The sequence below is a fragment of the Anser anser genome (genome assembly GCF_964211835.1).
Source record: "Anser anser genome assembly, chromosome: 17".
Taxonomy (NCBI): Eukaryota; Metazoa; Chordata; class Aves; order Anseriformes; family Anatidae; genus Anser; species Anser anser.
This window is the reverse complement of record NC_139738.1, coordinates 4,888,811-4,902,570: the sequence shown is the minus strand read 5'-3', so window position 1 is coordinate 4,902,570 and position 13,760 is coordinate 4,888,811. Positions and strand designations below refer to the sequence as shown.

Sequence of the window (13,760 nt, the reverse complement as noted above, 5' to 3'; positions counted from 1 at the left end):
GGAAGCTGCTATTTTTTGGTTCCCTTGAATTCTCTCTCGCTCTCTTTTTTAAACACATACAGAGTCATCTTTTAAACATGTATTTTATATTTCTGAGTTTAACAGCTGCATTCTCCTGGTTACTTGAAGTGCAGGAGCAATGGTATTCTGACACTCTGCACCTCTGAGCAGCTTACCTTTTAAATAAAAAGAAGACAGGCTGGGGGAGACGCTGGAGGAAGGAGACATGCGAGTGTCGCAGAGGCCAGCCTGCCCCTCCATTTACTTGGATGGTTTGCATTGGTTTTGTTGAATACAACCAGCTCAACCCCCACGCCCCAAAGCAGCTGGGGCCTGGGGAGGATAAACATGGGAGTGTTTTGAGTAATTTTACTGAAAATGCAACATCAGTTCACCACACAGCGTAGCACAGCATGGTTATCTATCTGTAGGACTGGGAGTCAGGATTATCTCGGATCTAACTGTTCCTAATGCTTCTGACTCAGTTTCCCCCATCTAGAATGGGGATGGTAATTCCTCTGCTCCCCGCTAAAGTCTGGAGTTTGCAAATTGCTGGGAGAACATAAAGGTCTAACCAAGAAGAGAAAACGTAAATAGAAGGACATGAAATGAATCTTATCATCCTGCCATTCCACAAAAGGTTCTGCAAGGCTTAGTCAGTTAATATTTGTAGAGTACTTTGAATTTGCAAAGTGGTATACAAATATGAAATGCATATTTGTTAAATTCTTGAGCATGCTGCAAAACACTTGTTTTGTTTTGTTTTCTCTCCAGTGAATTCAGGGAGGGGGCTGCAGGTGGCCACAGACTAGAGGGCTTTATGCTTAGTTATTAATGAAGAAAGACATATAACGTGTATTACCTGGGTAGCACAAGATCTATTTGTGGATTTTACATTTTGTATTGCATGGCAATTGGAATAAATCTAGAAGCAAGGACTAAGTACTTCTAAGTAAAAACAAATCGTTACCTATGCTAAGGCCACAACTCTCCTAGAAAAATACCCATACTACACCTGTCCTCAACTTTATTTGTCCTCTAAATGTGAAAAGCTTATTTATTTGTTCCGTGGCAGCTGGCTCGCGATCAGCCAGCCACCCATGCAGAGATATTGCCCATCTTCATTCTCTGGTACAGATATCCACCGGTGTCTCTTAAGGATGGAATCTTAAAAGGTGAGGCAAGGCAGAGACAAAGACAAATTTAATTTTATCACCATAAAAAGGGACATTTCCACATGGGCAGCAAGGACATGAATATCATGTGTATGCGGGGGCAGGGGGGGGATTATAAACGCATTTTTGGCGAAATTCAATAAAGCTGATTCCACTGCATAAGGTCAGCAATTTACTTTTAAAAAATGATATGATTGCAACTTTTAATATAACCCATGTATTTGCTGCAAGATGCTCTAGAAGATTGTGTAATGTAACCACCCGACCTCTCCACAGGAGCAGAGATCACCCCATTTACCCTTTATTGTCTTGCTAAAAGCAATGCACATTTGCACAGTATGACAAAGTCAACAGCTTTTACTTAAGAGAGCCTCAGATTTCATTGAGAATGAATTCTCTGCTCTCCTCCTAGGGGAGTGGAGTCTCGCCTGGACTAGGCTCTATCGGAAAGAATGAACCAAAGACTAAATTTCCCTTTTAGCTAAGGAAAGAATGACGGCCCTCCAAATTAAAATTAAGAGAGAGCCGTGTGTAGCAGAAAAATAAATAATGGGATTTCATGTTCGTGGGCACCCAAGACATAGCTTTAAACAGGGTAGGAATGTTGTCTCAGAGAACCCAGAGAATTATCTCATACAGGAACTTATTTTATCTTTCCTAACAGGAAAGTATCATTAGGTCTGAGATGGATTTCAGCAGAAGAGCAACACAGATTAACCTAATTACACTCCTTGTTTTAGCCCCAAGAGAGAAGGCTGTCTCTTTAGACTTAGAAACCAGGTTCATCCACACAGCAGATCAGGAACTGAATTCCTTCACTTGCTCCAGGAAGACTGTGGGGAAACCCTGGGTTGCATGACCATGAAGAGAGAATTCTTTCTATAACAAAAATATTTTTATACAAACGAACACAGATTTCTTCAGCTGTCTCAAGGTGAAGCTTGCTTCAAAGGTCAAAGCTGCAGGGCTGGATTAGGATTGCACGCAATCTGCCCAAGCCGTGACATCCTGACATTCTCAGGTTTGCAGCTCTCCCCTCCCATACACAATCGATGGAAGTAAATTCTCTGCAAAGTGTGGCTCTCACTGCAGCAACTCTGAAAATCACACACGCTGCAGCATCAACAATTACAAAACAAGCATATCAAAGCAGTTTATAAACATAGTTAAGATAAATCTGACTATGTCGATGATGCGAAAGTGGTAATTAAACCCATTTTACAGATGGACAAGCTGAGAACAGGTAACTTGCCCAAAGCCAAGCAAGCAGTCGTATCTCAGATCTTCAACGTCTGTGCTTAGATTGCAGCTACAAAGGTGACTTTCCTTTGGTACTCTACATTTACTTTCACTTAAAAAACATGATAAAGAAATTCTTAAATTTACAGGACAGACTTAGCATGTGTGCTTTTTTTGCCCATCACTATGGTTAACAATTTCAGGACTCAGAATATAACTGACTATTTTAGCATCATCTTCCAGAATAGACTTCAACCCACTCTGCCGTAATCATATTGGTTTTTCAATGCTACCAGGAATGGAAGTATTATTTTGACAGTAAACAAGGCAGATATGACTCAAAACCCACTCACTGAGCAACAGGAGTTAATTTTGCAAAGCCATTTTTTAACGGCTCTTTTACATTACATAGTTACTGTCAGATAGCCAAGTGAAGAGATACCATTAAGCTCATGACATTCTAATTATTTCTTAAAATTAAGCCTACAACTAATATTTTGGAGCACACACAACTTCCCAGGAAGAAAAACAGTCTGTTCCAATTTATCAATAATTTTCAAGCTACAAAACCATAGCAAATGTGATTCTGGACTTTTCACTGGAATCACGGGGAATTTCTGTGGCCCAAGAGAGGCAGGAGATGTAGCACACTGCCCACCCAATGTATTCTAAATGAATCATCTCTCCTGTTCTGTGGAGTATATATCTAAATGGTTCGAGATCACTGTAGGTTGAGCCCAATGTGAGAGAGGGAGGATGTTACCGCTAATGTAACTTGTACTCTCTGTTACAGAACACGTAAATGTGCATTTAGAGGACATCAAATTTGAGAGTCTCTCCCTCAATGGCTTCTTCACAACGTCAGTAACATCAAAGGGGTGCCTCTTTTGTTGCACCTTCTCAATCTTTCACATAGAAACCAAAGAAAAAGTCACTGAGATCTCTACGTTTTCAATAATAAATAGCAGGGCTTGAATCAAAGCCCTTTAAAACAAACTTGCTTAAAGCAATATCCTGTGAAGAGTAGTAGGTCTGAAGTCTTCCCTACCTTTTTTCTTCTTGCTTTAAACAAAGCCAAGCAGGACTTTTTCCCCTCATGCTCAGCAACATACTAACAGAGTTCAGAGCCACAGTCTAGCAGATTCAAACTGAACTTGCAAGCACAACACAGCGCAAGACGACAAGCTTCTTGGAGCTACCCACTAACAACAGTGATGTATTGTCCTGCTGGTGCACTTGTCTAGAAGATTTTTTTAGTTCCAAGCAGAGCTAGTTAACAAATGTCCAGCACAGCATTTTTTCATAGAGAAAGCGTTCCTTCAAAAAACAAACAAAACAAAACCAAACAACAACAACAACAACAACAAACTGTTCTGGAGCAAAGTAATAATTTCATAACAATTCAAAATCTCTACTATTGTCAATTACAATATAAAATACCCCACCCTAATCAATAAAGAGTGATCTGATGGATCAATAATATTTCATTTGAAAAAGTGAGATTTTAAATGTTAAACCCAAGTTAATATAAAAACATTTAAAAACTAAGAATTTTCAGTGGGGTAGAAATGTATTGTTCAACCTAGTTTCTAGATACTATTGAGCTACAAAAAACAATTGTTATAAAACAATGAAACGTACACTGAGTACAATGCTCTTCTAAAATAAACTCATTTGTAAGCAAGTAGAGTTTCTATCAACACACAGATGCACACGTTTTCCTTAATCATCTGGCTACTCTAAACATTAACAGGTCGTCACATGGTTAGCTATGCCTAAAGTTATACCAGGTGTTTTTCTGCCCTCTCTCGAATCACTAGTGACTGGGACACATCAAAGATGAGATATGAACTGATTTCTCCACGTGGATAGGGACTAAATAGCTTCCTTTTTCCAAACTTCCTTCCAAATCTTGAGGCTTTCTATCCATTATAGAGATTTCCTTCCGAAAACCTTGACATCTCCAAAGAATTAGTGTACCTGATTTCCCGGGATGTCCTAAGGTCAATCATTTGATCCCATTTTGTTAACAGTGTTTCTGCAGGTCTCTTCTTGGCACACAAGCCAAGAAAATCTGTAGAGTTCATGACAAGTTCAGATAACACAAGCAATGGTAAAATTGATGGGGGAAAAGAGTCAGCATGATGAATAGGCTGGTGCTGAACAGCAGGTGACAGATATGTACACAGAAGACTGGCAGGAGAGAGAGACATCTCCTCTGCAGATGGATGGAGAATCTCAATCACTTTCAGGACAAAAAAAGAAGGCAACTAATGCAAAACACAGAACTGTGGCACTACTTTCTGGTTCATGGGCACATTTATTCTTCTGGATTATGAAACTCCAGTGGTGGAAGTCTTCCTCGTACGTTGAACATTATCAGCACTGGGTAAACGTAGCACAGTGCCGGTAACGGCTGTGACGACTGATGATGCTGATTGAGACAGGAACTGTTGGGAGTTTGTTAGCATTGAAAGCATTCATTCTCTGGGTCCCTAATGAGTTCCCTGAGGATACAACCAGATTTCCCCACTAAGGCAGGGTTGTATCGACCCAAAGCCTGGGGACGGGTGGCACCTAAAGAACAAACTGGTAGCAAGAACATGTGTAGGATATATTTTTCTTTAACTTAAGCAGAATATTGTAAGGTATATTTGCTGTCTTTCAAAGTCATAAACAGAGGCCTAAGCATCTTTAGTAATTAAATATCCCATAGTGCTTTTCAAGAATCTTAGTAAATTTTTTACTCGGTAATTACTTTCTCTATCCCTAAAGCTCCCCCTGCAAGATCACTTAGATAAAGTATTCTTCATTTCCTCTCCTAAAAAAGATGTAGTGATGTTAAACAGCCACTGTCCTCTACCTCAGAAGTGAAAGCTTTTCAGTGGAAAGCACAGCAAGATATTGATAACCCTATACACACCATCAAATGTGCTTGATGCAAATAGCTGCAAAGTTTCGGTGGTTAATGGGCACAATGTGCTCTAAGATTCTCAAATGAAAAGCATTATGAAAATGTAGAATGCACTTTGACTTTCCTTTAACCTGTACAAACATTTCCGTACATCTACACAAGCTGTTAGACGTACTCTGTGCTGCCTGAACACCTGTTCCAAACTCCTGTACTAATCGGAAAGCACACCCTGCCTGGTTCTAGCCGTGGAGTGGACTTTCAGCGCTCAAGTACTCTGTTCTAGACGCTTAATACACTAAGTGCATTCTTGCCATTTCTTTTTTGAATCAATACCTGAATTCCAGGTCTCACTTGCAGCTTTGCATGTGCAAGTGATGAGGTCTACCCAGGCACGAGCACAGACCGCTAATTAGACAGCTAGAGAACAAGTTACCCAATCTGCAAGTGCAAAACAAGACAAGTGCTCACTCACACTATCGGCTGTGCAGTGAAGCCAGGTCTTCGTTCCTTTTCTTCACCACCTCTTAAATCCGTATCCTGCCAGTATGTTTGAAGAGAAGGGCAAGTCACCTAGCATTCCTTGAATAGTTTACACTTCTGGCCTAATCACACATTCTTTTCTCAAAACTGGTCATTTCTAGAGAAGAATGAGGTTTGGAGGACCCTTGCAGTTGGCCCAAATACTCGACAGCACAGATTACCAACTATATTTTTTGCATGAATTGTCACTGGACTCTATCGGCTTGCATTGTATTTTCTGCTCTAGGAAAAGCTTTATAAAAACTGTTCGAGCTTCACTGAGACATGTTAAAGAATTAATTACAAAGTAAAGCTGAAGGAGAAAATTAATTTTGGAAACACAAGAGGTTACTTTTCTTTTCCTCCCTTTTCTGGAAGTGGGGGAGGAAAGTTATTTTCATCTTCATGCTGGGGGCAGAAGCTGGGAGCTGTCCAGTCGATAACCTGGCCATCAGAACAAGGTTTGTAATTAAAAGGTCAGTGACCTGGAAAGCTAGGGCCTCACTCTCCGGGCTTCTCAGTAATGACGGCGCTATTAAATTAAGACTGTTATGAAATCAATGCTAAAAAAGCTTTCATGGTAACGAGATTCCATTCAAGGACATGCAAACTGCCTCATGAAATGGACTTAAATTATAAAAAAGAAAAGTAATAAAAGAGGGTTAAATTGAAATCTGCTGAAGAATTTACTTCCTTTAAAGCCCTCCAGCAGTAGGCTGTGCCCCCTTCTCTCAGGTCCTCAAGGTGATCCACCTTGGTTTCTTTGGCAAAGAGGAAAAGACAGGGGTTTGACTTCCAAGAATGCAGACTACAGAAAGAAGAAGGAAATTCAGCTGGTTTTCTACTGGAGATTCTGGGGCTGATGGCATTTGTTTCCAGGGAGTCAAGTATCTTTGAGCTCTGGCTAGAAGGGGCATGTAAAATTAAATTATTTATTCATCTCTTCAGAAATCACCATAGCCTGACAGCTTGACACTGGCATAATTTTCTGGAACTCTGATGCACTGCAAAAAGCTGTGCGAGACCCAAAAGAAAACGTTGTGTAGTAACTCCCTTCCTATCAGCCGAAGTACTGAAACAGATTAATAGACAATGGATGGAAAAAGACAGAGACAACAATTCCAACAGCCTGCAGCACATCTCACCAAGCAAGAGTCTGATTGCTTTGGGAAGCATGTAGCCTGTTGTGTTTCATATATATATATATATCCATATATATATATATATATATTCATACACTCATACAAAGGACAAATCCAGGTACCAGCACCCCGAATAATGAAGCTCCATGTGCATTGTGCACTTCCACCCCAACTCTCTACCTTGCCAGAAGTTACAGATTCGGAGTACACAAAATTAACAAACCACATGAGTTACCGGATGGGTAGCTGAGCAGTACAGGACATCTGAGGCACAACAGTTAGATGACAGACACATTTCCACAAGGGTTTAAACCCCACATGTTGTCTAATTACTCCCAAGGCGCCGCTGATTCTGTGGCATGTCATCAGCAGAATCAGCGAGTTGGACAAAAAACAAACAGCATCTTTTTTTCCTTTCTTTTCTTTCAGATACTCTGAAGGGAAACAGCTGTTTTTCCCTTCATCTGAAGAAGTTCATGATAAAAAGGAGGAAATGTCATAAATTACACAAAATGCCAGTGTAAGCTTCAAAGAAAATGATAAATGATTCTAATAACTTCATGTTTCTCATTAATGCCTCTGTATTTGGGAGTTTAAAAGTGCTTAAGACAACACAGAAATCTCATCCAACTTTTGAAAGACCTTTTTACAAATTCAGGACACCCTCATTCTCCCAGCTGTCATCAACAGATTCATCCCAGGCTCCTGAGAGCAGTTCAGCAACCCCCTGACCTGTGAGTACCCAGGGAAGCCTCCTTTCTTTCAGCTGCTGCAACTCCTGTTTCACAGCCAGCCCCAGTCCAACTGATGATCCTGAAGTAACTTTCATCTCCTACTGAACTGAAATGTATTAAGAACCTCAGTTCCTATATTAAAGAGCATTAAAAGAAAATAAAACTTGATTGGCATTTTTAGGAAAGGGATGCTTATAAAAAAAAAGAGAAGAAAATTATAATTCACGGCGGAACCATCTCTGTAAGTCTCAGAGGTGAGATTGCAGGACCTGAAAGCTCACCCACAGGTAATGCTCCAGTTCTGTTCCTGTAGGCTACAACGGCTGTAGCTGGGATAGTGGGAGGCTGCTGCAGGGGCAGGGCACCTAGCCTTTTCCTTCGGCGTTCCCAGACACTGGCCTCTCTACTGCAGCAGCTTTCACCCAGACCCAGTGGGCAGTCAGAGACCTCTCCTGCAGGGTACCACAACAGTAACTACAAAAAGCACGTTCATACACGGCATACATGAGGTTCATACATGGTGTACCAGAGATATGAAAATTCATGGATTTGGCCCTCCACTGAAATTCTTCAGTGGTCCACAGGAAGGTCAAAGCTCTCCCTTCTACTGCAAGTTCTTCTGGAAGTAGCCTGGACTGAAGAAACCACAAGGGTATCTCTGTATCATTTCCTACGACGTTATTTTAATAGAAACTCTTGTAACTGAAATGGTTGCTGTACAGAAAATGCTTTTTTTTTTTTTGACCGACAGTGAGGACTTCTCTAGCAGACAACACAACTTTCTCTAAAATGGGGATAAACATGGTGATTGGGATGACAGTGACTGCGTATCGGAGCAAAGCAGGAACAGCCTACCAAACTGTATGATCCCCATTTACCCAGGACTGGATTTAGCCAGAACACCTAGGCTGCAGGAAAAATTGCCCCCATCTGCTACAGCACGTGCATACACTCTGCTCTCGAGTACTGGACAGAGCTCACGTTGTGAGCTCAGTGGTCAGATTCCATACGGCCGTATTTCCAAAGACAGCTGGGTACAGGCGCTACTGGACCCTGCTCCTTCCTATCTCCTACTGTTCAGTTTTCAAACAAATAATTAGCACAAAGGGAAGGAGGGCTAATTAACAAACAGGAACAAACAAACAGCTCTACCAAACCATTTCTGCTCTTTAGTAATTATTAGCCAAGTAATTCATAAGAAGTATTAGTCGGGCCACAGTTTCTCTCTGCCTCCATCTCCCCACCCTTCCTCTTCTCCCAGTCAGGGATTTATTAAAATTAAACAGATTAGATGGAGCTCCTGATACTAAAAACTGTTCAGCGAAGCCTGCGGTGGGGAAGTGCAGAGCAAACACCAGAGACATTTGTCTCTAAATTGCTCTAAATACCTTCTGCAAATGAAATTCTAACCCAGCTGTGTTGAGAGAGAAAATGAGGAATAACTGGTCATTGTCAGCACAGGAGAAGATCAGGCAGTTATAATATTGCACGATATACTGGGGGCTAAGGATCTCTCGGCAACAATAGATTTTGTATCAGGTTACCCCGGGTAATCAGCACAGCTTTTAGGCTCAGCTTTCCCTTGCTTCATTGCTTCGATGATAGAGTTGAAATCCCCAAGCTTTTATGATTAATTACTCCCCGTAGGTCCACATATTTCAAGGAAAAACTCATGGAGCACAGCGGCCAACAGGCTCCAAATTTTAATGCCATCCTGATGGCAGGGCAGGGCAAGCAACGTACCTAACTATGTGGCTGGAACACTCTAACTGGCGCTAGGACAAGCAGTGAGACGAGCGCATTAAAACTGATGTACCCATGTACTACTTGTCATGACAGCATTGCTAAAACACAAGACTGCGCCATTGCCTTCTAGGTCCTTTGCTATTCAAGATGAGCAGAGTGGTGTGTGTACTTAAACTCTCCTCATGACATTGGGTCTCAGGCATCTCAATAAACAGCTCATATCCTCAAACTTATTAATGTATTTCATAGGCTTCCCTACTTTTTAAAGCCCAAGATCTTTAGCTTTAGAATTTGATGTACTCTGAAGTACTCATGACTTCACTGTTTAAGTGGGTCACTCCCCTCTGAAGTTTGGAGTTTGTATTTTCAGTATCATTCCAAGTGCTTAAAGTGCTCCACAGCGCATGTAATTAACTCCAAGGTATGATTGTCCTTATTATTTACATCTTACATTAAAGATTTAAGCAATAGGGTCCTAGAAGGGTAGCATAATATGGAAGGCAGCATAATATGGAGTGAACTTCACCTGAAATGCACTCTAAGTTGTTGAACAAAACTTTACATTAAAGAAAAAAATAAACAAAAGGCAGTTCCTTTATAAATCAAAAAGTAAAATAAATTCTCAGTAGGCAATGCAAAAAGTATGTTCCACCTGTCTAAGACGATATAGGATTTGTCAGGATCTGTTCTTTCCCTGCTGTAGAAAAGAACTAAACTCAGTCAGTAATTTACCATTTCAGCCTGAAAGTCAGGTTGACCCCAAGCTTAACCTTACTCTGATCTTGTTTACTTTTACAAAGTCCTTCGCCCTTCATTCCTCTCCCTGGCTCTCTTCAGAAACAATCGACCTTTTCACCTAGAAGCTGGTCATTCTAAAGCCAACATCACGAAGACTAGAACTGGCCAACTATTCCACAACTCTAAACCGTCCTCCTCTCAGAAAATGTGCAATAATAGTTAACGTGAGAACTTCCAACGTGTCTTCTGTGTTCTACAATTCCACATCTGGTGCCAATATTGCTCTAGTCAGTATGGAAGAAAAGAGTGGTATTTCTTGAAAACCTTTTTTTTTTTTTTTTTCCCTCAGACAGACTACCTGCTTTGTTCTTAGAATCCAGTTTTCCATAGAAATACTTCTTGGCTTTAACCCTAACTCAAACTCCCTCATTATCACTGAGACCACAAACTTAAAGAGTCCATACCTTTCTTCTTCAGAAATGCTCTTCTGGTTGCAATAGGACTTTGGCGGACTCGTGGATTCTGTAAAAACTTCACTGCTGTCACAATCTGATGAGGGTAGGAGGAATCGAGAAACAGAAGAGAGAAAAAGATCCAAGTTAGGAATGGTCAAATTCCTATTTTACATTATGCATTTTGTACTGCAAAGAAGGCATCGAATCTAACACATGGAGACAGTCTGGAGCTGACACAGATCCAACTTTCAGAGATGGTTCAACAACCATCAGTGTTTGTGGCTAAACTGTAATCAGCAAATTATGGTATTTCAACCTAGAAGTTTCTGTTTGAATTGCTCTTTCAGCAGCTTGACCTGTACAAAAATCTCTATTAAGATTCTCAGAAGTTTCTGTCATTTACAGTGATCTTCTTACCGAAGTTGGCTCCTATAGTTGATGGCAACCTTAAGACATCTCATGTGATCTGCAACAGTAGACTCTTACTAGGAAGAATGATTCCTTTCTTTCTGACTTAAAGTTCCCTGCAAATTCTCAGAGATTAAGGCCTTTTCTGCCATCATTCCAACTTACTGTCAGCAATAAAAAAACCTCAGCTTGTCACGACTGGAAAAGAAGCAACTTCCCGTGTTGTGGATCACACAACAAAAATATCAAAAAAGTCACTTCTTATGACATAAGTGGGTTGGTGAGTGGTTACTTTATGTTCCGCTCTGGTAGAAATCACAGATCATTTTTGTCTAATGACCGACTTCCTCTACGTGCTTCTTTAAGGTGTCACAGCACTTAAAACAAACTCACTTATCCAAACAAAGGATAAAGTCTGGGATAACACTGAACGGCATCAGCAACAATGGCACCGGTTTTTCACATTAGGATTTAGTGCCAGTGACAGGTATTTCCTTTTTTTGTTCGTGTAGCAGGTCAACTTTCCACATACCCTCCTATATTGTTATACACATTGTTACATGCTGCTGCACTGGTGAAAAACAGCTGATTCGATTTACTTCTGTACAAAGGCATCTGTTCTGATTGTGGCATCGGGGGGAACAATCTGCCTAAAGCTAACAGCATGTAGGAGATGGACACATCTATGCGAACTACTGGAAGAGATGACTTCCTTCCTCTCTAGTTAAAAATAACCATGCATAAACAGGGAAGAGGTTTTTCCCCCCAAACAGAGGCCTGTGCCTTCTAAAATGGCGGCATACAGTAGGCCCATGTTAGGTAGCTCTTGAAGAGTTTTACTTAAAACACTTTCCGAAATTCAGTCCCGAAAAGGTTTTCAAAAATTTTCACAGCAGAAAAAGAAAGACAAAATAGCATCACTATTGAAATCACCAAGTTTCATTTTGTGTTTGAATCAAAGCCTTCGAATATGCATTTCTGGTCAGAGAGCAAAGTTCTGATGGGTTTAATGGCACTTTCAATGTACTCCTCGGTGCATTCCATCAATGTTTTTTTTTTTTTTTTTTTTAAATTGCATCTCTTATTTCTTTAAATACATTAATCAGGCTAGTGTAGGCAAAACGGATCCATTGGACAATGCAATAAACATGAATTATCATCTATCCAACACACATAATGGCTTAAAAATACATAATAGCAGGTGTAGTTTAAATGATTAGTTATTACACCTGTGGTGGGTCTGATTCAATTGGGGAAAATCATCTTTAATAGGTTAAAAGGTTTAGATCACCAGGCTTCCCTTAAAGTGGCTGTAGAGAGGGTATGATGGAGTACGCTGTCATTACTAATTCATTTAAGAAAAACATGGGGGATACAGCAAAGAACAGCATAAACGAGCGAATCCAATTTAAACATCAGGTAAAGCAGAAAACACCTTTTAAAAAAGCATGATAAATGAATTTGGAAGAGAGATGAAATTGACATATTTATTTTAACGGGAATTTGACAAAGTCCCGGCACACTTCGAAGTTGGGAGGATAAAATGAAGGGGGTATTTTTCATTCTTTTCCTTTTCTTATTTTCCTTCATTTTTTTTCTTAAGTTTACATTCAGTAATTTTAAACCATAAAATACTACAGCAAAATACCCCACATAAAGTACATTTTGGTCTCATTTATGTGCACTTGATCTCTCTCCGGCTGAAACGCAGGTGACAGGCAAATCACATATTTAAACAGTGCTGATATTGCTACACCAGATGCAGAAATATGAAGCACACAAACTAATAACTTTAAGGTAATATGCTGAATAAGAAAGATGCCCAAACGAGCAGACCACCAGATATGCGAACATATCAAAACCACTTTCCCTCTAACAATAATTACTTGTTTGTTTCTTCAGGAACTCCTCAACACTCCCTCCCACATTTAGTGAGCGAGAGACACAGACACAAAAGGCCTGCAGACCTGAAATCCTGCAAGCTCTCATATTTAATTATCACTTTTTAAGCATAAAAAAAGCCTGTAAGAAATAAACAGTATTTTTCATTGTGCTATTTTAATCACAACCCTTTTAACGTTTTATTGATTCTAACTCTTTATTAAAACTTATTTTTGCCTTGCAAAAATGTAAACATTTCAGTAGTAAAATTCACTCCAAAATAAACTTCTATTTTATCTCTTCCCTGCATCATTTCCTGCATTATTCACAAAGTTTTTAATCTTAAAACAAAATAAAATTACAGGCAATAACAAACTTCATAAAAAAAAAGAACATTTACTCCTCTTTCGAATAATCCCACATTTTTCATATTTGTGTTTGCATTTTCTCTTGTAGGCTGAGCTGAAACTTCTTCATTTCTGTAATTCATCTTGTATACGTGAGGCCAATCTTGTATACTTACGAACCAATTTTGGCCATGTCAAAACGCCAATATTTTCAACAAACATACCCAAGAACGCTCCTACCTTCTATGGATCATTTTCTTTGCACAAACAAGGGCAACTGCAGTCCGTAATTTAAAAAACAGAAAAAGAAAAAGGAGTGGGGGAAGATGAGAAGAAGACTTTGCAATCCTATGTATAGCTGAAAAAAATCATGCAGCAAATAGCACTCTGACTCAGCTGGTAACATTGTTCTGTACTATTTCTGTTGCATTTGTAACACTTCTCCAAATTTTTCTAGTATTA

At 39.9% G+C, this 13,760-nt stretch overlaps 1 protein-coding gene across 1 annotated transcript in view; it reads right to left on the bottom strand.

Annotated features, from left to right (window-relative positions):
• Nucleotides 1–13,760, bottom strand: part of PEX14 (peroxisomal biogenesis factor 14) — a 77,820-nt gene that overhangs the window by 30,764 nt on the left and 33,296 nt on the right. Inside the window, exon 3 of the mRNA XM_083802623.1 lies at nucleotides 10,672–10,756. Within this exon, the coding sequence (XP_083658749.1) occupies nucleotides 10,672–10,756 (85 nt within the window). The remainder of the gene's footprint in view (nucleotides 1–10,671; nucleotides 10,757–13,760) is intronic.